The sequence below is a fragment of the Eumetopias jubatus genome, unplaced genomic scaffold (assembly GCF_037043125.1).
Source record: "Eumetopias jubatus isolate StellerSeaLion01/CBP00866 unplaced genomic scaffold, mEumJub1_p1.0 scaffold_15, whole genome shotgun sequence".
Taxonomy (NCBI): Eukaryota; Metazoa; Chordata; class Mammalia; order Carnivora; family Otariidae; genus Eumetopias; species Eumetopias jubatus.
In genome coordinates this window covers 64,947,359-64,971,496 of record NW_028274821.1, presented here as the reverse complement: position 1 = coordinate 64,971,496, position 24,138 = coordinate 64,947,359, and the positions used below count along the sequence as shown (strand labels likewise).

The following is a 24,138-nucleotide window of genomic DNA, read 5'->3' as shown; positions in this document are numbered from 1 at the left end:
AAACGTTTGCCAAAAACCAGTGAAAGTTCTCTACATTCTGTTTCAAGTCAGAAAATTTGCCTTTGAGTCTTATCTCTGCAATATAACTGGACTTTGTGATCCTGGACAAGGTGCTTAAATACTAAACCTCAAATTCCTCACTTAAGAAATGGAAATGAAAATAATACCTACTCCTAGCACTGTCCTTAGGCAGTTATAAGATAATGCATATAAAATCCCTGAGCAGATTGCAGGCCTCTGACAATGTTCTGTGATTATTTGTTAAATCTAAATTCTCCAGAGTTGTAGGTGACCAGAGGAATGAAGAGGGACAAATTATATCTAATACAAGGGCTGAGGATGCACTCTAGTTACTTTTCTTAGACCTCTAACAGTAGGCCAAGACCAAATGCATCCTTGACTTCTCCAGGAAGAATTACAGCCAACATTGAAAATAAAGCCTGTGACCATTTTTAAATAGGAAATCTCGGAAGAAGCCCAGAAATATTACCAAGGAATATGAAATTTATTTGTAGAATTTACAGACTTATAATAACCCTCCAAGCAAGTAGCATAAATTTTAAAATCTGAAAGGAACACACACACACACAATGAACTTATTGTGCCCCCTCATTATCAGACTAATAAATCAACCAGGAAGTTATTCTCCATGCCTAGAGTCTGTGGAAGATATAAAGAAGATTGCACATAATTTTTGTCCTCAGAAAATGTGTAATCAAGTTGAAATTAAAACACCACAGTAAAAGAGGAAAGGAAGTGTGTTCACCATTAAGTACCCAGTGAGGATATCAGTATCCCTGACCGCCCTATCAGAAGTGGCCTCCCCACCTGACTTTGTCTCATCATACCATCTTTTCTCTTCTCTTCAGTTTATCACTAATCTGTAATTATCTGGTTTGCTTTTTTTTTTTTTCATTTTATTTTTTTGTTTGAGAGAGATTGGGAGCACAAGCAGGGCAGGGGCAGAGGGAGAGGGAGAAGCGGACTCCCCACTGAGCAAGGAGCCCGATGTGGGGCTCCATTCCAGGACCCTGAGATTATGACCCGAGCCAAAGGCAGACGCTGAACTGACTGAGCCACCCAGGCACCCCTGTGGTTTGCTTTTTGTTAACTATTTTTCTCTATAGGAACAGAGACCTATATTAGTCCTAGTGACCATCAACTAGGACACAGATATATGATATATATGTGCTCAATCAATGAATTCTTTGTTCTTCCTATCACCTGACTCAGGGACCCTTACTGAGATGGCAGGCAAGACTAAATCAAAATATGCTTGAAAACTTTTAGCAAGAAATCATTCATTTCTTCTTCCATGTTCTTCCTACCAATTCATTTAATTCCAAAACTAATGATGAGGCGTTGTGGTGGGTTCTAAAACAGTTTTCAAGGAAACTCATATTCCCTTAAGAAATACATTCAAGTAAACAACTAATCGTGCCACACAGTGATTAGTGAAATAATAAAAATATGTAAAAGGGAGAAGTAGCTCCCATGAGGATAGTTAACTCTTTCTTGGGAAGATCAGAGAGGCTTTTAAAAGGATATATATCTAATCTTGATTTTCTAGGAAGACTAGGAGAAAGGGAAAACGGGAACTTCAGACTGAGGTAATTGTGCAAAGGCAAAAATTGGGCTATATGACATGAGCACTAGGCTCAGAGACAGAAGATCTTAGTTAAATTTCTGGATCTTCATTTATAATTGTTACCACTCTGTCAGTTACCTCTTACTACAATAATACCATATAACAAACCACACAGCATCCCAGTGGCATACAACAGAAAGCATTTATGTAGCTCTCAAAATAGCGAGGTTCAGCAGACCGCATCTGGGCTCACTTACATATTTAGGGGTTAGCTGTCTGTTGACTGATCTGGGGTTGCTTCAATACTTGGTAAGCTTACTTGGCTCTGTTCCACATATCTCATCCTCTAGCAGACTAATCTAGGTATGTCCTTCTCATGGTGAAAGCAGAGGGCTATAGCACAAAGCAGAAAGATACCAGCATTTTCCCAAGACTGTGCTTCATCATTTCTGCTAATATTCCAGTGACCAAAGTAAGTCACCTGGCCAGAACCAGAGTCAAAGAAGGAGGGCACTCGTAGTGACATGGCAAAGGGAAGACTCGGAGCCATGAATACAATGAATAGACTGTGCACACTTAATGTCTCTAGAGTTTAGTTTCCTATTCAGTAAATGAAGAACACAGCAGTTCCTCCCTCTTGACATCCCAGGGTTTTGGGGAGGATATGTATAGAAGGTGTTTTTGAAGTTCTTTAGCTGAGAATAAATAGAGAAATAACAAAGAAAGTTACTATGGAAATCGAAGAGATCAGTGTGTCTCTGTATACTCCAGCGAACTACACATTTAAACTTAAACTTCTATTTCATGTTCCTTAAACAAAACGATCAGCTCCAACAAGGCTAGTACATTTTCTAGGCTGTAATCAAAAAAGACCTCTAAATACCAAATTCAGCCCCTTCGAGCTCAAGGTAAACACAAGAATATTCATGATAACCACTACAATATCAGCAACAGCTACTTCTAGAGGAGGCAATAGAATCAGGGAGGAAAAAGAGATACTATAATGGTTTATGCCATGAAACTTCTGTTTGCATTTTACAGTGAGAATAGATTCATGTATTACTTATAGCATTAAATAAATGATTATGTTTTGGAAATTTTTTTTTATAAAGTGAAACTAGTTAAGTTTTTCTGTAATTACCATTTCAATAGTTTAAACATTAATCCAGATATTCAGGGTTGTTTCTGTTCCCTTTTCATTCTTAAGTATCTGTGTGTTCACCGAACATTCTTTTAGTTTGCATGACTTACATATTCTCAAGAGTCTAGGAAGCTAGGTTCTTCTCTCAACTTTGCCATAGTCAAGTCTGTGGTCTTGGATTATTCATTTAACCTTGGTCAACTCTAGTTTCTTCATCTGCAAATTAAGGATTATTAATTAAATGGTTCTAACATCACCTTAGGTCTAGCATGCTGTAATTCTGGGAAGAAATGGTTCATTTGCAAATGAGCCTGCTTATCTGAATATTACCAGTCAGAATATGAACCCAAAAAATTTTTTGAAAAGAGGAAGTATTAATTCGGGGTTTAATAAGTAAACAGATTTTTTTATTTTTTTATTTTTTTTAAAGATTTTATTTATTTGACAGAGACACAGCGAGAGAGGGAACACAAGCAGGGGGAGTGGGAGAGGGGGAAGCAGGCTTCCCGCAGAGCAGGGAGCCCAATGCAGGGCTCGATCCCAGACCCCTGGGATCATGACCTGAGCCGAAGGCAGATGCGTAATGACTGAGCCACCCAGGCACCCCTAAACAGATTTTTTAAATCAATATTTTTAGTCAAAAATAGTTTATTATTTTTAATGTACACTGATGTATCAGATGATGATTTTAAAACAAATAGCGTCCACTTACAAATTACTTTTTTAAACTGATGAAATACATTTAACCTGTTTTGGAACATAGGCTTTTTAAACTCGGTATAGATTAACATCATGAATTTTGCAAGTTCTGAGTCAGCTTTTGTTTTTTTCCTCCTCTACGCTATGGGCATATTCACTCATCAAACACTTACTAAGCATTTACTTCTACCATCGAATCACTAGAGACAGTTCATGGATCTATTCTTCTAGTTTGCACCAAGCCAGTTTCTGCCGGTTTGCTGTGAGGATGACTCAAGCGAGTGGGGTCAGAACTCACATTCAGGTTGTGGCAGCGGCAGCGGACAAGTTCGTCTGTTCAATGTGTGCACGTCGTAGCTCCACTTAGCGGTTTATAATCGTGGCCAAATTGCTTAATCTTGCTGATCCTCATTTTTCTCAACTGCAAACTTTATGAATCATTGCATGGTTTTTTTCTTTTTTTTAACTGCTACATGAAAATTCTCTCCAGTGTGCCGAAGAAGGAGAACGAAAATGCGTTTTTAACTCAGCTGACTGCCACCCTCTGATGCTTAGCTCACAAAGCAAAATGCTACTCTGGTTGGGCTGCTTTTGCGATTCATTTAACGGGAGCAAATGTGCTGAACAGAAGCGAAAGATAAGCAAACACCGGCTCAGTCATAAACTGGGAGCTGGTCTCAAGTGGGAAAACTGGGAGCGTTGGTACAGGCAAGATGCCCTGGTGGAAGGAGCGGCATCTTCTCTTGGATACATTGATTCAGAATCAATGCTTAAATCTTTGAGAGCCCCGCCGCCACCATAAGGACTCAATCACTGATTCCCTGAGCTCCAGAGCAAAGACAAATTGCCTATTCAGCCATGGCAAATAAAATTATTGGATACAGCCCAAGTCACCCCCAAGGGCTGGCCTAGGAGGAAAATAAAGCAGAAGGAAAGGATTTCTTTTCTTACTGTTATTCAGTAGCTTGTCTTTTTATTTGTGTGATGTTTTGCTTTAGCAGCTTCTCGAAGAGGCTGGTTTCCTGGGGCCCATGCTGTGGGATTACTGACTTTTAGGCTAAACCTCCTATGGTACTTTTACACCCAACCCCACCCTGAATGAAGACCAAATTGGACATGCTTTAATATTTAATTCTTCTGGGTTATATAATTAAGTAAAAACTGGCATTAAAACAAGTTCCTGTGCCACAAAGATTTGGGTGGAGTTGTGCCAAAATTTTACATCACTAGACTGGAGGTAAATTTATAGCGGTTTTCATTCATTTGCATTTAATCAGCCCAGAATTGCTGACTCTAGGTTCAGTGAGGACCTCACTGCCTGCTCAGTCTGCAGGGTACAGTACTGCTGGTGATGGGCAATGACTCAAGTGAGAAGTTGGAGTTCCACAGTCCACAGGTCATTTTAGACCTTGAAGTTTGGCTGGGTAGCCAGTCAATTATAGAAACAAAAAGCCAGGGTTATTCTGATGCCATGGGCTTAAAGGAATCCTCCTCTTTTCCGTAAAAGGTGTTGCTTCTGACCTCAGCTGACCTGGTTCATGCCCCAATTCTGCCACTTACAGTGGATTCACATCTTTGGAGGAATTATGGTTCTAGACCATGGCATAATGATCAGAATTACCCTTGAAGATCCCATTTAGACAATATCTTACATGTAGCTGAGTTCTAGAGTCAGCTGATAAGTATGTATAACAACGGACTCCCAATAGCATGGGCTGAAGAGCCTGGGAAAGTTATTTCATGTCTCTGAGCTTCATTTCCCTGCCAATGAACTGGGGTTATTAACAGAACCTACCTCATAGGGGTATAGGAAGGCTGAAATGAGATGATGAATGGGGGGGGCCCATATATATAATCAGCACAATAAATGACAGCTGTGGGTTTTAAGAGATTGTTAAGAGCTAATTAAGCTCCTGGAATCAGCTCTTGGGTCCATGTACAATGGCTGAACTCTTTCAAGTAACCATTTTGCAGATAATGGGTCACAGCAGTTAAGGGGATAGCCGGTAAAACTCTAGTGGTTGAGAGAGGCACACAGACTGCCCAGTTCTGTCATTTATGGGCTCCCCCTTAGACAAGTTAGTTGCTCTGTGCCTCAGGATTCTCATCTATAAAATGGACAAAATAAGAGAATCAGCCTCATAGGCTTGGTGTAAGGATTTAGAAAGTTGAGATGTCTAAAGCATTTGAACAGTGTGTGGCAGATGGTGAGCTCCATCATCATCATGACCACCACCACCGTTGTGATTATGATTATTCCATGGTTCTTCATTTGGAAACACCAGTAGTGTGGGTAGCATGAGTAGTGAAATAATTCGTCTGACATATAAGGGAGAAGTGGACTTTGCTCCACAAGATCACTGAACATAAAATGGGATTCGAAGGGGATTTTGAAGGGGCGCCTGGGTGGCTCAGTCGGTTAAGCGTCTGCCTTCGGCTCAGTTCATGATTCAGGGTCCTGGGATCAAGCCCCACATTGGGCTCTCTGCTCGGCGGGGAGTCTGTTTCTCCCTCTCCCTCTGCCCCTCCCCCTGCTTGTACTCTCTCTCTCAAATACATAAATGGAATCTTTAAAAAAGGGGGGGGGGGATTTTGAATAAGACAATTGGAAGGGTCTCAGTGAATTGAATAGGAGAGGCAGTCCAGATGAATAGAATAAGACAGTGAGACTAGGGCCAGAGAAGAAGCCAAAGAGACTTCCATGAGAGAAAGAGAGCAGGAAATAAAGACATAGGTAGAACATTTGTAGTAGAATAGCTACAAATTCCCCTGTAGAAATCCTATAATTGTTTGGTTTGGTCTCTCTAGTGTCTAAAGGCTAGATACTATAAAAACCATGATAATAGGAAAAAACAAAACAACAACAAGAAAAACCCATAATGGGCTCTCCCCTTGTATTACTATACCTGACACAGAAATACAGCATGGACTTCCAGAGGCTTAGGAAATGAGTACTGCAATGCCACTTAATGCATGTTGCTGAACAAATTTAATTGTTTAAAGAAGGAAATAAAGACCAGAAACTTCCAGGGGCGCCTGGCTGGCTCAGTTGGTGGAGCATGTGAGTCTTGATCTCAGGGTTGTGAGTTCAAGCCCCACGTTGGGTGTAGAGATTACTTAAAAATAAAATCTTAAAAAAAAAAAGACTGGAACTTATGAACTTACAGTTTCATAAATCGTAGATGGGGAAGTGTTGTTGAACATAGCACAGTAAAAAGAAGAAATATTTTTATCAGCCATATTCATTTGGGGAGGGGATTAGTCACTCCACAGGATTATATTTGAGCCTGATTTAGGGTTTTTCAAGGTCACCTTTGCCTTATTTGTGGGACCTGGAGCAAGTCCTTTCTTCACTCTTCTCATTCTGGACCTAAATCTCTTTACAGTATTGATCAGGAAGTACTACAGGGGAATGTTTAGATTCAAACACAATGCTTGACATACAGAGAGCCTTAATAAACGGAAGCTACCTGTATTATTACCTATAAAAATAAATGATCTGTAGCATATCGTCCAGCCTAGACTCCATATTTTTATAGCTTCCCCGACTTTGGCAGCTCTTTTCAAGTTCAGTCCCTAGACCCCACCAGTAGCTTACATAGAGTAAGGGGAAAAAGCATTCAGATGGCCAGTGTGGCAGCAGAGACGTGCATGAAGATGTGGGAATGCTGGTAGGGGAGGAAGGAGCAGGGTTCAGTCCTCCCACAGCCAACCCAAGACTGCTAGATATGGAGCACAAGCATTTTACCCCCACCCCCCCGGGGATGCAGGATGAATGTGCTTGTTTTTGGGAGCTTGGCCAATCCATCTAGCTTGTTTTTTACCTTTTATAAATAGAACACAGAAACCATCAGACTGCCTGTGCCTTGTGAATGGAGTAATATGCATGAATGAGTTTTGTAAACGGCACAGTTCAAATGTTGCTGTTTTTCCGCTCTTGCTATAACTGTGCTAAATACCTTGTTCAAAAACCCGGAGGGTATCAGCTCTCTGTCTTATTTCTTTAGGCTGGCACTTGTTTGCGTTAAATTGACCATTAGTCTTGAGGAATGCCTATCGTATCTATAGTTTTTTCAGAGAAGGAGAATCTTTCCTGAAGGCAGTATAACCTAGAGATTAATGGTATAAGTTCTCCGGATTCAGTTGCTGGGTCTGCCATTTTCTGGTTGTATGGCCTTGGGCAAGTTGCTAAACCACTTTAAGCTTCAGTTCCCCCATCTTTAAAATGGGGATAATGATTATACGTACCCAAAAAGGATGCTGTAAGGATTAAATGAGGTGATGAATGTAAGATCTTGGCACAGTGCCTAAAATGAAGGAAACATCCAGTAAGGGTTAGCTATTACCATTATTAAAATAATGAAAGAAATACTATAGGAATCATAAATAACTCCAGCTTTGATGAGATGACAGATACACAAAGGCTGCATCTAAAGGATGAGGAAGGGAGGAAAGAGGCAAAGAAGAGAATGAGACAAAGGGAAAAACAGCTAGAGTGAGTGGATGTGTCCCTCGCCAGTTCTAACTTCAGGTCTGTGGCGACTGCTCTGGTGGCACCTGCCCTTGGATTTAAAATTTAATTCCAAATTAGTCCAAGCCTCATACTAATGCTTTGATTTGAAATTTTGTGATCACAGTTTTTCTATTACTGACCCTAAAAAGGAACAAAAGACTGTCGAAGTCAGGACCCCCTGTTGGGATACGGATACTCCACGCAGCTAGACAGGAGACGTGGGGTCATTCTAAAGCCGAAATCTGTGCAGTGCCAGGAAGCCTGCTGGGATTTATCAGACCTACCTCTGTCCATTCACCTGCGAAGGTGGCATCCCATAAGCAATGGATGGGTTTTTAGAATGGAGAGTAAAATTTCAAATACAGGAATCAATGAAATAGTTAGGTCAATATTGTCTATACCACGGGCTGGCAGACATTTTCTGTGTTGGCCAGATAGGAATATTTTAGACTTTGTGAAACCATATAGTTTCTTTCACACCTACTCAGCTCTACTGATGTAGGACAAGAGCAGCTGTAGACAATATGTAAATCAATGGGCATGGCTGTGTTCCAATAAACCTTGATTTACAAAAGCAAGTGGCAGGCTGGAATTGGCCCATGTGGCCTAGTTTGCTAACCTCTAGTCTATATAAGGGTTTTGAGGCAATGACTCAGGTTGTCGGAAGCACCTGGACTAAAGCTCATATAAATCAAACATGATGTCAAAGAATGTTGTTGACTAGAGATGAGCTGCCTAACATAGAGGGCTTCAGACTAAAAATGAAAAGAGAGGAAGTAAAATGCTCAAATGTAAACAGAGAGCCTAGCTTTTGTAGAAGAAAATAGGAATAACACACACACGAATTACAACATAAAATGTATTCAGTAATTCACATTAGAGAAAGACTGAGCGAGCCTCAGGAACATTGTTTCCAGCCTCATTTTCTGAATACATATTCTGGATTCAGTGTTCCGAGCGTGAGTAATAACTCAGTGAACACACATCACTGTTTGCTGGGAATAGTCTTAACGTGCCTGTTGCCTCTGTAATAATCAATAGTGACCCGTTTGGGAGAAGTGCCCCAGTTCGCAATATAAATTATATGGCCACACCTCTAAGAACCAAAATAGTTTTTTAAATTGTAGCACAGACAGGTTTGCATTAGTTAAAGCTAAAATTTGGACAGTAACATAAGTCTGTAAAGGCAGAATGTAGTGCCAGATAGGGTAAGGGCTTCAAGTTATACAGAGTCGGATTCAAATCTTCATTCATCACTTTCTGCTGGTCTTATACAATGTGCTGAATCTCCCTGAATCTTAACCCTTCATATATAATAATAAATAATAAAAGTAACAATCTCATTAGATTTAAATGTATTAACATATAGTAAATATACAAAAATATTCACTGTTATCTCATTATTATTATATATTTAAATGGGTAGATTGACTAGGTGGGACATGGAGTCATCCTTCCTATAGAGAAGATAGGCTTTAAGAGGAGTAACTTCCTTTTCTCTGAAGACATTCAAGCAGAGATGTAACAGGCACTTAATAGTGGTGTTATAAATAAGCCTTGCTACTCAAAGTCTGAGTAGCATGAACCAAGTGTCGCATCACCTGGGAGCTTGTCAAAAATGCAGACTCTCAGGCTCCAACCTATACCTAATGAATCAGAATCTACATCTTAAATGCCAGGTTGTAGGTTTAGCTTTGCCATAAAGGATTCAGAAATCAGTGGATGATAATAGTAGATGACTTTTAAAGCCCTTCAGAACTCTGAGACCATTCCATATTATTGAGTCCACAGGTTTTAAGTGGATAAAATAATGGCATGGGGAGGATCTATGGTCTCAATAGCTAGTATATCCCATTCCACTGGGCAGGTTAAGAATGGCCCTGTCCACCCAATTCCAAAGAATATTAAACATTACATTCCATTTATTAAAGTACAATCTCAGATAAATACAAATATGGACCTTAAATGAAAATACCCAGCATTTAGACTGTTTTTTTTTTTTTTTATCTAAAGCATCATATCTCCTTGGACATAGCCCCTTGATCATTCCTAGGGTTTGCTTCCATTTTGTTTTGAGCCACTTCTCTGCTTTCCGCAGAATGCGTATCTGATTATTCTCCATGCAGGTGCTCCGGGTAGAGTTCAGTATTCCATTAATACTGAACAGTTCACATACAAATAGATGGTTTAACCTTAGATATTTCCCCAAGACCTGAAGAGGTGGAAACAAATATAAACAGAACTAGAAGAGCTGGTGAAATGGTTAGCTGAAACTTTAAAGAAATTTTTCTGTCTCTGGGACTTCCTGGTGATGGCTGTAATGCAGCACAACTGCTTTAGCTCTTTGTAAACTTTTATCGTCCCTCCTTGATGCAGGCTTCCTGACATCCCTGGCTGTTCAAATGACACACAGGATGGACTATGCTGGCCCATCGGGTTGCATCAATTGCTTCATAGATCCCTTTTCTGATTCCATTATTCTGTGACTGCCTGAGTAGCCCATTATTTTTTTCTAATTAGAATCTCACACACAGAGATAAAAAAGAATATATTGCTTCGAAAGAATTAAGATAAGAATTCAAGGGAAAAAACTAATTTTTAAGAGGAAAGAAAGACAACATGAAGTGTGACAAAAGTATCAAGTTTATAACGTGTCTAACCTAAGGAAATTTTATGTTAATAATGATGACTTATTACACCAGTGTTTATCAGGCAACAACTGTGTGCCAAGCACTGTGTTTGTTGCATGATGATGATGATAGTAATGGTAGCTAATATTTGTTGATGACTTAATGAGTACTCAGATGAGATAGGAATGGGCCTTGCCCTCATGGGAACTTACAAGCTAATAGGAAAAGCAGACATTGCACAAATAATTCCAAGTTTTATCAATACTATGGCAGGGCATAATGGGAGAGTGTGTCAGGTGCCCTAATCTAGTCTAGGGGTCAGTGAAAGCTTCTCTGGTAAAGCAGTATTTAAGAGTTAGCTACACAAAAGAAAGGTGGGGTTGAGGAGAAAGAGCTCCCAGGCAGAGTGAAGACTACGGGCAAGAGCTCTGGTCAAGCAAAAAGTATATGTTGGAAGAACTGAGAGAACTGCTAAAGCTTGGAGGACCAGGAGGAGAGTGGGGAGATGAAGCTGGACAGAAGAAAGCAGAGCAAGGTCATGCTGAATCATGGAGTTCCCATGAGGAGGCCACATTTATCCCAAGGCCAATGGGGAGCCACTGATAGGTGTTAAGCAAATGAATGAATGATTAGCTTTGGGCTCCAAGATTACTCTGACTGGACTAGAGGGGAAGAGAAGAAGTATGCAGAGGGCAGAAATGATGGTGACTTGGACCAAAGAGGTTGGCAGTGTTTGTAAAACATCTCCAAGATAAAGTGGGGTCTCTGTCAGGCTAAAAAAATACTTCTTCCCATTGGAGATTGGTTATTTGTGTTAGCATTGAAGGAAATTTCCCTTCTCAAAACCTCAAAACTGTTCCCTGCACAGGCATCAGAGCCTTGCCCATGAGCAAAAGGCAAACTGAAAGGCATGGAAAAGAAGAAATACAAAGGGCTAGTTCTCCACTGGAATATGAGCCTGGATCTGCTGGTTCATGACTCCATCCCATGACATGGGAAGGAATGAAGTACTAATGCACTCAGCAGAGAAAGGAGGGTCAGGGTTTGCCTAGAAATAGTTCAAAGGCCATAAAAGTATTGTCCCAGAATAATGTGAGAAAATGGGCTTCTTTTTTTTTTTTAAGATTTATTTATTTATTTGAGAGAGAGAGAGCATGAGTGAGGGGAGGGGCAGGGGGAGAGAGAGAGAGGATCCTCAAGCAGGCTCCCTGCTGAGCCTGATGCGGGGCTCAATCCCAGGACCCTGAGGTCATGACCTGAGCTGAAATCAAGAGCTGGCCACTCAACGGACTGAGCCCCCCAGGTGCCCTGAGGAAATGGACTTCTAAAAGGGGTTCTTTTCATATATAAGACAAAAGTATTTTAATTACCGGTCTAAGATCCCTATACCCTAAAAGGAGGGTTCATTTCAAAAGCCGGAGCTGTAAGCTAAATTGTTGGCTCCTTTTGTGCTAAGTGGGATGACAAAGCCCTCACTTCCCTCTGGGTTCAAAGAATAGTTATCAGTCATTTGTAAAGCATTTTAATTGAACAACTACATGATAAAAGGCATTGGAATACAGTGGTTCATCACATGTTCATCACACACAGCTTCCAGTCCAGTGAAGAAGCTGAAAGTCTAGACATTAAGCTGTTACACAATTAAATTTAAGAAGTGCAGGGGCACCTGTGTGGCTCAGTCAGTTAAGTGCATCTGACTCGTGGTTTTGGCTCAGGTCATGATCTCTCAGGGTCATGAGATCGAGCCCCGCATCAGGCTCTGTACTGGGCATGGAGCCTGCTTGAGGCTCTCTCTCTCCCTCTCCCTCTGCCCCTCCTGCCCAACTCATACAAGTGCTCTCTCTCTCTCTCTTAAAAAAAAAAATTTAACAAGTGCAACTATGGTAGGTTCTAGCAAAGAAAATTATGTGTACTGTGAAGGCTTATGGAAGGAGGGTGCCGCACAGACAGCAAGTTAGGGGAGTGCTGAATGAACTGAGAGAAGTCAGGTGGGTGGAGAGAGAATAAGACAAGTGGTAAAGTGAGTTAATTTGGCAAACACATATAGCACACCTGTCAGGTGCCAAGAGTCATATATGTCTCTGTGATATGCAAATAAATAATTCAGTCTGCATGTTAGGGAAAAGAACATGGGCTTGAGTCTTGCTAATTACTAACTGTGAGAATTTGTCACTTTAACTGCCCAAACCTCAGCGTCTTACTCTGTAAAACATGAAAATATCTATCTTGCAGGATTATTGTGAGAATTAAAAACATTTAAGGCCCTTAGCTCACTGCCAGACACATAAGTAGCAAGTTTTATAATGACCATACCAAGAGTCAGTATGACATAGTATCACAAGTGATGTCCACAGTGTTCAAAAATTCACTATTTTCCATCAGACTGCCTGGGTTCAGATCCCAGGTCCACCATTTACTAGCTCTATAACTTTGGGCAGATGACAAACTTTCTGATCTTTAGTTTCTTCATCTATAAAAGGAAGATAATAGAAATACCTCCTAAGTTTCTTGGGAGGATCAAAGAGGTAATGCATGAAAAGTGTGAAATATGGTTACATCAATAGCTAGACGACATATTATGTACATGCAAGGTACTGTACCAGCACAATAAATAAGCAGTAAACTGGTTTTTTTTTTAATTCAAGATAGGAGAGTGAAGCGAGATAAGACCAGAGATTTCAAAGACCAAGTCTTGATCTTGGCCTTAAAAGATGAGTAGGTGTTGGGGCGCCTGGGTGGCTCAGTCGTTAAACGTCTGCCTTCGGCTCAGGTCATGATCCCAGGGTCCTGGGATCAAGCCCCACATTGGGCTCCCTGCTCGGCAGGAAGGCTGCTTCTCCCTCTCCCACTCCCCCTTCTCCCTCTCCCACTTCCCTCTCTTGCTGTGTCTCTCTCTGTCAAATAAATAAATAAAATCTTTAAAAAAAAAATGAGTAGGTGTTGGGCAGACAGAATGCTGTTAGATTTGTGTGGGCTGAAATTTGCTACTGTGAGAATGCTAAGGGGGGCCTAAGGCATAAGGTGAATATTTTAAAAAACTAATGAGTTTATTCTAATAAACATCTTCTCTCCAGTTGCTTCCAAGAGCTGCAAGGCAGGGTGATGTGGTTGATAATAACATGAGTTTTGAAATCAAATAGACTTCGGTTCTAATTCAGTCTCTGCTACTTCTGTGTGATCTTATGCCAGTTACTTTACTTCTCTGAGCTTCAGTCCACTAATCTTTAAAAAGGAAGTAATAACAGTGTCCTCTTCATGAAGCTATTATGAGGAATAAACAAGATAATGCATGTAAAGCACTAAATACCATGTCTGGCACATAATAAATATTCAGTAAATGTTAGCTATTGTTATTATTGTTGATGCCTCATTGCTGACACAGAACATTAGAATTTATTCAGTGTATGGAACAATTACATTAAACACAAGGGTATGCCTAATCACCTACTCAACCGTGGGATCTCCAAAATACTTCATAGACAACCAGGTAGTGAGTTCCTATGTGGCAATGATTGCAGGGAATTTACCTTTGTGGCCCCAGTAACTTTGAAAGTTGTACAAAGTAAGCCCTCAATAAATGTTGAATAAATTAGTGAGGGATTTGCTTTGCTGTTCATAAAATAAACTTTTTTCTGTTTATAAACATGAGACATGTTTCTGTAAATAAATAAGTACACCTGTCATTTCACCACAAATGGGACAATCATTGTTAATATCTTGATACATCTTCTTCCAAGGGGTGTGTGTGTGTGTGTGTGTGTGTGACATATATGTTGGGGATCATAACATTTAAAGTAACTATATAGATATTTAATTTGATCACAACATACAAAAGCTTTTTCTCCATTTATCATACGAACATTTGCCTTGTTTTATTAAATATGCTTAAAAACATGATTTAGACATTGCATAATATTCTATAAGGATGTGCCATGTAATTTATTTATTAATTATTATCAACTTATTGCCATATTGTTAGATTTTTAGCATGTGACAAAACTAATTCATCTTAAATATAAGTTGTTACCATATTCAGCAAGTTCTTCACCTTTTGGGGTTGTGAACAACTTGAAAACCTAATTATTAAAAAATGAAACTGTACTATTTTCCTCATAGAAGACAATTACAAACATAGTTACATAAAATGCTGCCTACAGTTTCAGGAGCTTTATAAACTTCACAAAGCCCATCCGTGGATTCCTGTCCCAGGACTTCAGGTCCGAAGCAATGACATCAAATCTGTTAACATGAAGCAGAACAAAGAAGTGCAGGAAATCTAATGTGACAATTGTGGAGAAGTAGCCTCTCTAAAATACTCCTGACTACAGGATATTCAACTCTCTTTATAACAGGGCCCAATCCCAATTCATTCTTATATTGGAAATAATGTTAAGTCTAGATGCTACATTAACACTTCTGTATACCTTTCACAAATAATAATGTTGCATGTGCTGTATCTTTATTATCCTTTAGTGACAGAAAGGCTCTGCAGAGCAGCTGTGCTACTTCTCACTGCAAGGTCCTATACCCTGGAGATCTATAGTAGTGGGTCTACCCCGGTGCCCTTCTCCTCTGTGGCTCCTAAGTGCCTTATATCCCATTCCATTTGGGCAAATATGTAGCATGGCTCAGCACTGGAAAATACAGTTACAATTATCTAAAGGAAAGAGATCATTTCATAATTATACCAAAAATAAATTCAACAAACTTAAAATATAGCATAAAATGGATAAACATAAAAGAGATGTATTCACTACTTTGGGTCAGGTGTGTTTCAGTCTCAAGATACAGGGTTTTAACTTGGTCTTTGTGTAGTTCTAACCAAGGAGAAGTACAACCTTTAATTTATTATCTTTCTACTTTCTCCAATATGCAATTTATAATAATGAGGCTGGTTCTGCATGCCAATTTATACAGTGTCTAAAGAATTCTGATAAGTTCTCAGCATAAAGCAGAAAACTGTTTTATGTTTTCTGTTTGTTGTTTCCATACATATGCTTCTGAAGATGGAACAATTACTTCTGTGAAAACTGGGGTATGAAAGAGTATGTCTATGTCTGCACATTTCTGTGTACGTGGTCATGACGCTGTGTGTTTGAAAAGTTCTAAATCGCTAATCGATTCCAAAGAGTGATGGAAGAGGTAATTTTTGGAAAACAATCCTAAGAATAATTTGTATTAAAGACATTTCTTTCTCCCTCATAGCTACATCATCCCTCTCAAGGCTTCCGCTTTGGAACTGTCCGGGAAAGCAGTGCTGAAGATTATGTGAGACAAAGCTTCCCAGAGATGCATGAGTATATGAGAAGGTACAATGTACCAGCCACCCCTGATGGAGTGGAGTATTTGAAGTGAGTGTCAACCTCTTGGGTCCAGAAAGTTCTCACCGAGAGAGAAGTCTTAGCTACTGTATTTGTTGGTTTTTTAAAATGACAGCTAAGTATACTCACTGTGTGTTGAGTAATACCTCACACTGTGTGAGCGAGAAGGCAGTATGGAATAGTGTGCATTTAATTATGTGACCTAGATTACTTGTTACCTGCATCGTCCCCAGTTGGCAGTAGCTTTGCTCAAAGTGCCAGTGGGGGCATTAGTGTAGCAGATGGTGGGGGAAGTAAATGTGGGCTTGACATCACTTGAGAAAACAATGGTGTTGAAATGATCAAACACTCAGGGAATGTGGCCGAAGGATAAAGTGTTCCAAAGCAGCCCTTTCCTTCACAGTGAATCTCTAAGCCCATGGACTGTCTCCTCTTGCCACAAGGAAGTGGAATTTATCTTAGAGATTTCCTGTAGAAAGGAAATAAGATAAAAGGCAATGATTCCCATGCCTGCATCCTTCTCATCAGAATTTATGAGAAGCAATCAAGAGCAATCACATTGCCATGGCAGATTATCAGAGCCTGTAATTCAGCGAAGCTGAGTGCAAAGGAGGGTGGTGCAGTTATGGATCTGCTCATCTAGTCCACCTGGGAGAAGGGAATGAATGGCTCCTGATAAGCATCACACCACAGTGTGAGGGTGAGCAGTCCTCTCCCTTGTGCCTGATAGTCCCAGGACAATGACATACGTCCAAGCCCCCAGTCTCTAAACTCATGCAGCCCCAGGAAACTGGTAATATCTATGGCCAACCACAGTAATCTTCCCAATGGACAGAAGGACTTGCCACCTCAAATTCTCTTTTAGGGGAGCAGGGAAACAAATAAATAATTGTATGAGACATAAGAGCTAATATGTTTCTGAAGAGCTCTGGTGACAGGACCCTAATAATACTCCTGATGGACTTTTATAGAGTCTAGAGAGGAAGGCTTGTGCTCTCAGATTTGCAAAGTTATGTAGGATGAAATGCTACTTTTGCACTATGAAATGGCACTTTTGGTTTTGCAAGAACATTAAAATGTTAGAGTCCTTCTCTAACAGAGTTGAGTGCTCCTTTGCCTTCCAGCTCCTCTTCTGTATTCTCTCCTTCAGTCAGATTCATGGCTGAGAGAGAGAAGAAGATGTCAGGGGGATGGCAATGGCTCCCTGCTAGATAGTAATCGCTGACAAACTGGGCTTTTCTGGCAGTGTGAAAAGAGTGAGATGCACCACTACTGTGGTAGTCCCCGATTCCACTCCACTCAGGGTATTCATTTATTCTGGAGGCTTCACCTGAGAAGGGTCCAATACTCCGAGTTGTCCCCACTCTAGCCTGGAGAGATGGAGTCATTAGAAAAGCAGGCACCAGTGAAGAAGCTGAGACCTTAAAGAAGCAACTTGTCCACAGTAATATAGCCAGCAAATGGCAGAGTCAGGACTAGAACCAGGTCTCTAGAATCCATTTGCTGTTGCAGGACAGTCTAGGAACCATAACAGAAAAGTAGATCTTTGATGTTCAAAGAATAGTCTATGTTCTAGCAGATCCATGTTCCCGTTAGCACTTGGGAGTTTGTGAGAAATGCAGACTGCCAGGCCCCATCCCGGAGACTGCATATTAACAAGCTCTCCAATTGATTCGCTGGTGGAGGTGACATTGGAATATAGGCAGAACTTACCATTCATGCCCTCTGACTTCTTGTCTTTGGTCTTCTCTCTCCATGTTTGGTCCCAGTCACTGCCTACGCTCTTAGCCACCACTCCAAGGAACCACAGTCCTCATATTATCCCCCTGACATCCCAGAGCCCTAACCTGCAGAACACATCTCCAGAGTCACTTACGAGCATATGTATTATGGTGGCATATGTATTATTTTGTGGCATATGTATGATTAAATGAATTCTCAAAAAGGCAGAGCATGATTCCATAATGGGAGAAACAGCTGGGGAACCTGCCAACTGGAAGGATGATTCAACTCGTCTAGAAGCTGCTTATACCTGGATCACACCCATCCACTTCCTCACCAGTGATTCAGGGCCCCATGGGAGTCTGTGAGCTAATTGCTTCTTGCCTTCCTGTGCAAGAGAGACCTGTCATAACTAACTTCACTTTGCAATCCAAAATCAGGAGTAATTATTTAAGGATACCACTGAAACTGGACCTCAGTAATTATTGCTTAGAAAAACTGAACCCCAATTTTTTCTATCGCCATTGCTACCTCAAATATTTGCGGAGTACTGGTAAATGGTCACTAGTTGCTGTGTAGCTCCCAAGGTACATTTTGTTACTGTGGCAGTAAAACTTTTATTGGAGAAACATCTTTCAGCTTGATTTTTATTTTATTGCCAGGATTCCATTCAGCTTCCTCATCATCAGCTCCTAGGAGACAGTTCACATCCTCAACCCTTTCTGAAGCTTCCCACAGCTGTGGAGCTGGGAGATGTTTTTTATTTTGGTTAAAGTTAAACACAGATCTCATTAAGACTTCCATCCAATACCCCTGGAAAAGGGAATGCATTTTGAATAGGTTGGAAGAGTAGAAAGAGGAAGCAATGGTCACTGGCAACAAGAAAAAGGAAGCTGGCCTATTTACTCTGTGTCCATGTATGGCCCAGACAAAGCCATCCATGTAAATATGTACTTCCTTCGGACTGATGATGAGATGTCTAAGTGTGTCTTTCTTTTTTAGATTTTTGATGGGCTTTGTTCTATTCTGAGTTTAAGGCCACTCCACTCTATGAATTCCAATAAACTCATTTTTGGCTCTGAGACAGGAATGACTGATTCTAGAAGGAATAAAGAAGAGTTGTTCTCTTTGCCAAGATGTTTGGACAGTCCTGAGGTCAGAAAGCCTTTCTTAAATGGCTATATGTCCTACACCTTTCCAAAAAGGATTTGAGGTGGCTGAAAACAAGAGTCATCGCATACACCTTTAAGGTTCCTTTTAAAATGCCCCCTTCCTTGCCTCCTTTGTAATTGGGAGCTCTGCCAGTGCTGAGACATACCTCCCTCTGGACCGTTTCTGTGCCTACATTTAAAAAATGGGGACAACACATGAAGGATGCACAAGGCATCTGTTGGCATCTTGAGCCCAGTCCACATCTGATTCACTGATAACAAGCCAGGGACACCTACCTTAAATGAATGCCTGAATCACCTCCTAGGATGGGAGTGAAACATGAATCTCTGGCGATATATTAATAGAGCAGATCACTAAGATCTATTGCCTGTGCTTCCCCCTCCAGGTAATGAATGCTAGCCCATGGACTTTAAAGAGACCTCTCAACGCCCTTTTTTCCCAGGACTGCTAGATCTCATATTTGTATTTCCTTACTATGTATTCCTAAATATGAAATGATACCGGATCACTGAAGAATATGAGAAATAAAAATTTCCACATATTGATTAATGAGATCACGTGACTCCAACACTTACCAGCTATGTAACCTGGATCCAGTTACTTTGACTCTTGAAGCCTCAATTTCCTCATCTGCTAAAATGGGATAATACCAATACCACCCACCTCACAGCCATTATGAGTGATACAGTCTGTGGAGAACAATCAATACTGTGCCTCGCACAAACGAGTCACTCAGTCAATGTAAGAGAAATGAACCTTCCCATTCAATTCAGTCACTCTGGCTTTATTGTTGGCTTTGGAAGTAATAAAAGGAATTGGTAGATAAACTCATTGGAAAGATGTCATGCTGTCTTAGAAGAGTGTCTGTTTCCCCTGGTCTGGTCTCCATGGGTCAGTGAGATGTCAAAAAGGCTGAGTCAGCAGCTACCTAGCTTGGGCTGCCCTTTCTTTCCAGGTTTCTATCCCCTAAACAAAAGCCAGCTGTCAAACTTCTGTCTATTTAATGAATCATTTTTCTCTTTTCTTCTCTTGGTCTTAAATATAGGAATGATCCAGAGAAACTAGACGCCTTCATCATGGACAAAGCCCTTCTGGATTATGAAGTGTCAATAGATGCTGACTGCAAACTTCTAACCGTGGGGAAGCCATTTGCTATAGAAGGTATGAGCCAGTCACTCTTGATTCACTTTAACTCAGGATATGCTCAGTTTGCCAACCTAGCAAGTCATAAATGCCAGAGTCGGAGCAAAAAGCTATTCATCTTCCCTTGTTTTCATCTTCAACTCATAAGCACTTAGCTATCAAGTTGCTGAAGCTAGGAATTTATTTTTCACCTACTCCATAAAAACTTATTTATCCAATTGTTTGAAAAACAACAACAACAACAAACATTGTTGTTACCCAGATGATGTTGCCTCAGATATCTGAGAATGTTGCATAGTATAACAAATGGGGAGTCCGATTTTGATTTAATCTATATTTTCTAATTCCTGTGATGAATCTGATGCAAAAATTAGAATGATCGCATTCTACAACTGGAAGGACCTCAATGTTGATCTAAGCCAATCTACTCCTTTTATCCACAAGAAAGCCCAGGGACATTACATCATTTTTTCATAATCACACGATTAAATGATGATACTGGAATTAGAATCCAAATCTCATGGTTTCTAAATAAATGTTTTTTCCACTAGGTGGGAAAACAATAGAAAAAGAAATCTCCTTCTATACCTTAGTAACCTTTAAGAGTCCTAAACAAAATCTTGTTTGGGACTTCAGGTTTGCCTTTCTGCCCCAGTGGCAGCAAATTTTTGCTCCCAACTTGATCAACCAGTCAATCAAAGTTCAGGGCCAAAGAAGGATTGCTTTGTCAGTTGCTCCTTTCATTCTGGACAACAGTTGATATATGGAGCTGATAGTTTGAACCAGCAAATTTCACATCTCCCAATTCCCAGCTTTCCTTCTCTGACAGTACATGCTGGCTCTCAAGACAGCCATGCTCACTTGTCAGAAAACACTTTGACTTGAAACAATCCCATGAGGGTGCCCAAGTCCTATTTCCAGAAAACTCTGCTTTTCCATATGTTAACTAGTGTATCAAAACTATTCTGATTTCAGTTTCCCAGCCCCAGCTGGTCTTTGTCTCCCCTAAACATATCAGCAAATTTTTTACTTCAGTCTTTGTTTTTATGATGAATGAGAATGTAAGAGCTGATATTGTTTCTTTGAGCCTTCTCCTAAGAGAAATCAATCTTTTCTCCGGGCAAAGTGACCTCCACCTGAACCAGGGATAGAACTCAGGAAGAGAGAGATTTAGTGGTAGTTGTCTTCTATTAAAACTACAATCTGAGATAGAAAAGTCTAAAAAAAAAAAGGAAGAAGAAGAAAACAAAGAAAAGGCAAGAAAACCAAAAGGACATTTATTATATAACCCCATTTTGATGTAACAGTGGAAAAATTCCCATTTTTTCTGTGGCATCTGGGGATCTGGAAAGGATGTTACATTTTTTTTTCTGTCCTAGATGGACTGGGTCATTGAGGTCCCTTCTGTCCTTAGCAGCTACTAACAATGAATCATTTTTAGCAGGTATAAGAATGAGGGACTCCATTCTCCACCTTTGTCTACAGGGGGCAACCCTATCTTGTCAAAAGACAGTGGTGAGATGGCTTGTTTGCCTCTGCTAGGCCCCAGTGCCAGATGCCACACAATTAACTCCCCACTGGTGTCCTGTTACATTTCCATCTGTGCTCCCGAGACTTAGTGTCTTACAGTTCCCATCATCCCCACACACCACATGGTTTTCAAAGGGGATAAGCACAAAATGGTGCATGAAAGAGCTCTTCGGCAAGAGAACAGAAAGACCACCGATTTGAATAGAAAGCATTCCCTTCGTTGTTGGTTTATTCTAAAAAAAACCACTGCTGGTTTATTCTGGGTGAGGTGCAAATCAGAAAATTTAATTCAGTACTGCCCCTGCCACCAAGTTCACAGCCTGAAAACAGAACTTGGTGAAACACAAACGGAGGATACTTACAAGTTACAAACAACAATGTGGTAGAGATAGTAGCAAAAGTCTTGATTACTGCTTTTTAAAAAAAATGTTAATCTCATAGATTTTTAGGGAATATTTCTCTCGATAAAATTTTTGAAAATATTATATGCTTTGACAACATTTATGTTTCTTGAACTTATAAAAATGTGGACTTATTAATTAATCAGACTTTAGAGGCATAAAAATGTCATGAAAGCAATTTACAAACAATTCTTACCCTTTTAGCTTACAGGAATGTTTTATAGATGTATCTGTATCTGCTGTGTAATAACAGTTATGTAATAGATGGTGTATTACCTATTATGTAACTCATGAGGTTAAATTTGAAATAAGTATCTAATTCACAGACTGATGCATGATGCAGTTCATCAAGGGACCCTGATAACTGCATATACTTTCCCAAGTGCTTCCCTGGCTCCAGGAACTTAGGAGGGAAGGGTGAGTCTATTGATTGCTTCAGGTTGAATCTACGCTCACTTTATATAGTACTGATATCACACCAGCTCCTCGTGACAACTGCTCACCTATCCCAACTCCACCATAATGCATTTATTTAGGCTTAAAAGGTAAAGGAGGGGCCAGTGTGAGCCAGTGGCTCCACTTTGAGTTTGAAACCTTTTCCTGAGGACTCAGCACAGCAAACGGAAACTTCAGAATTCAGAAGCCTGTGGAAAGTCTTTCGTCATGTTAAATGCCATATACCAGGGACACAAAGATGTATAGTGTGCTCTGGAAAAAAAGAAAGTGTGAAGATAAATGAATACATGTCCCAAATTTGTGCCTTGGGGTTAGCTGACAATAAAGGTCAAACGGGAAGAAAGAGTAATGGAACAGCATGGTAATGATTTGTGACCTTTCTGCCAAAGATCTTTGCCTGTTTTTTGAGTTTGTTCTTTTACTTGCTTCCCACTAATTATTTAGTACAGTGCTTGGAGCACTAGCTCTGGAGTCTGAGTGCTTGGGTGAGAATAGAGTTGCTGTTACTGACTGTGCCCCATGGGACAAGTCATTTTATCTGTTCTACAGGGCCCTCATCTGCATAATGGGTCTATGAATACCACATCTAGAGTGGAGTTGTGAAGGTTAAGTGAAATAATGCATGTGAAGCATGGACAAGCCCAGAGTGCCCAGTAAATTTTTATTATTCAGTATATTGAATTAATAGACTGAGACTGATTCCCCAGAAAATTATCCTAGGATAGATAGCCCTCACATATCTCAGCTTCTCCCACACACTTCTCTTCCACTCTCATGTGCTGGGGGTAAGGGAAACCCATTTTTAAAGTCTACTCTACAGTTGGGACTATTACAATATGTTCTCAACAATTGCCCCAGAGTAGCTAAATGTGATATTCCAAGGACAAACAGCAAAAATGAATTAATCTTTCTTTCCTGAAGCCTTTTTAACCCTATCTAAGATCTCATTTTCAAAATATCTATTGCCCAACTACATTTCAGGAAGATTCTTTTAGTCTGTGAATTTCCAACTATACATTTGCTAGCCAAAATATATTTCTCCCACTCTTAGCTGAGTAAAGCTGATTTATCCATGGGGAAAAGATCAGGATTCTGTTCTGAAAATTGTTCTCTTGGGCTATTAAGCTGTATCCAATTTCCAGGGTGCCTGATGCCTTCATCTTTAGGGTTGAAGGATTCCATTTTGCTTCATCCATCAACCACAAAATAGTCAACCTCGTCTTTATTGCAAAGCCACGTTTCTAATGATAATGAAAGCAACTCAGGCTGCTAGGTTGAGTCAGCAATTTAAAAATAAGAATTCTTTGACCAATGAACACAATCAAATTTGAAAAGCAACCGATAAAGAGGACAGAAATGAAACCTTCAAAGTTTTACTATTTTATGTTTCTGAATAAAATGAATTTTTATGTCTTTTAACAAATACCTCATCTAATCACCACATAACTTTTTTTCCTATGAGAAATTTCTCCCCTTGTTCTGTATGCATAGTTTGTTTTAATTAGCTCATAATAATTATTGATGCTAATAATCATTTAAATGTCAATACTCAATATATGTATTAAAGTAGAGAATTTAAAAGGACAGTGATCTATTTTTAGCAGTCAATTGCAAATTAACCTTGACGTGATGGAGTAGAGTGATTTAATATTTATTATTTCCTATGTAGCAATTTTTTATAAATGTCCCTGCAACTTCAACATAGCTTTTTCCCTAAGGCATTTTTAATACTTTCGTTGTAGTGCCAAAAATTCTATTCTTAGAATTACATAGATTTATCATAAGTATTAATTCCAGCTTTTTAAACTTTGCATCACATAT

At 39.9% G+C, this 24,138-nt stretch overlaps 1 protein-coding gene across 1 annotated transcript in view; it reads left to right on the top strand.

Moving 5' to 3' along the window:
• The window catches only part of GRIN3A (glutamate ionotropic receptor NMDA type subunit 3A), a 147,484-nt gene that overhangs the window by 84,015 nt on the left and 39,331 nt on the right, over positions 1 to 24,138 (top strand). The window contains exons 4-5 of the mRNA XM_028108801.1: positions 15,777 to 15,922; positions 19,833 to 19,948. Of these exons, the coding sequence (XP_027964602.1) occupies positions 15,777 to 15,922; positions 19,833 to 19,948 (262 nt within the window). The remainder of the gene's footprint in view (positions 1 to 15,776; positions 15,923 to 19,832; positions 19,949 to 24,138) is intronic.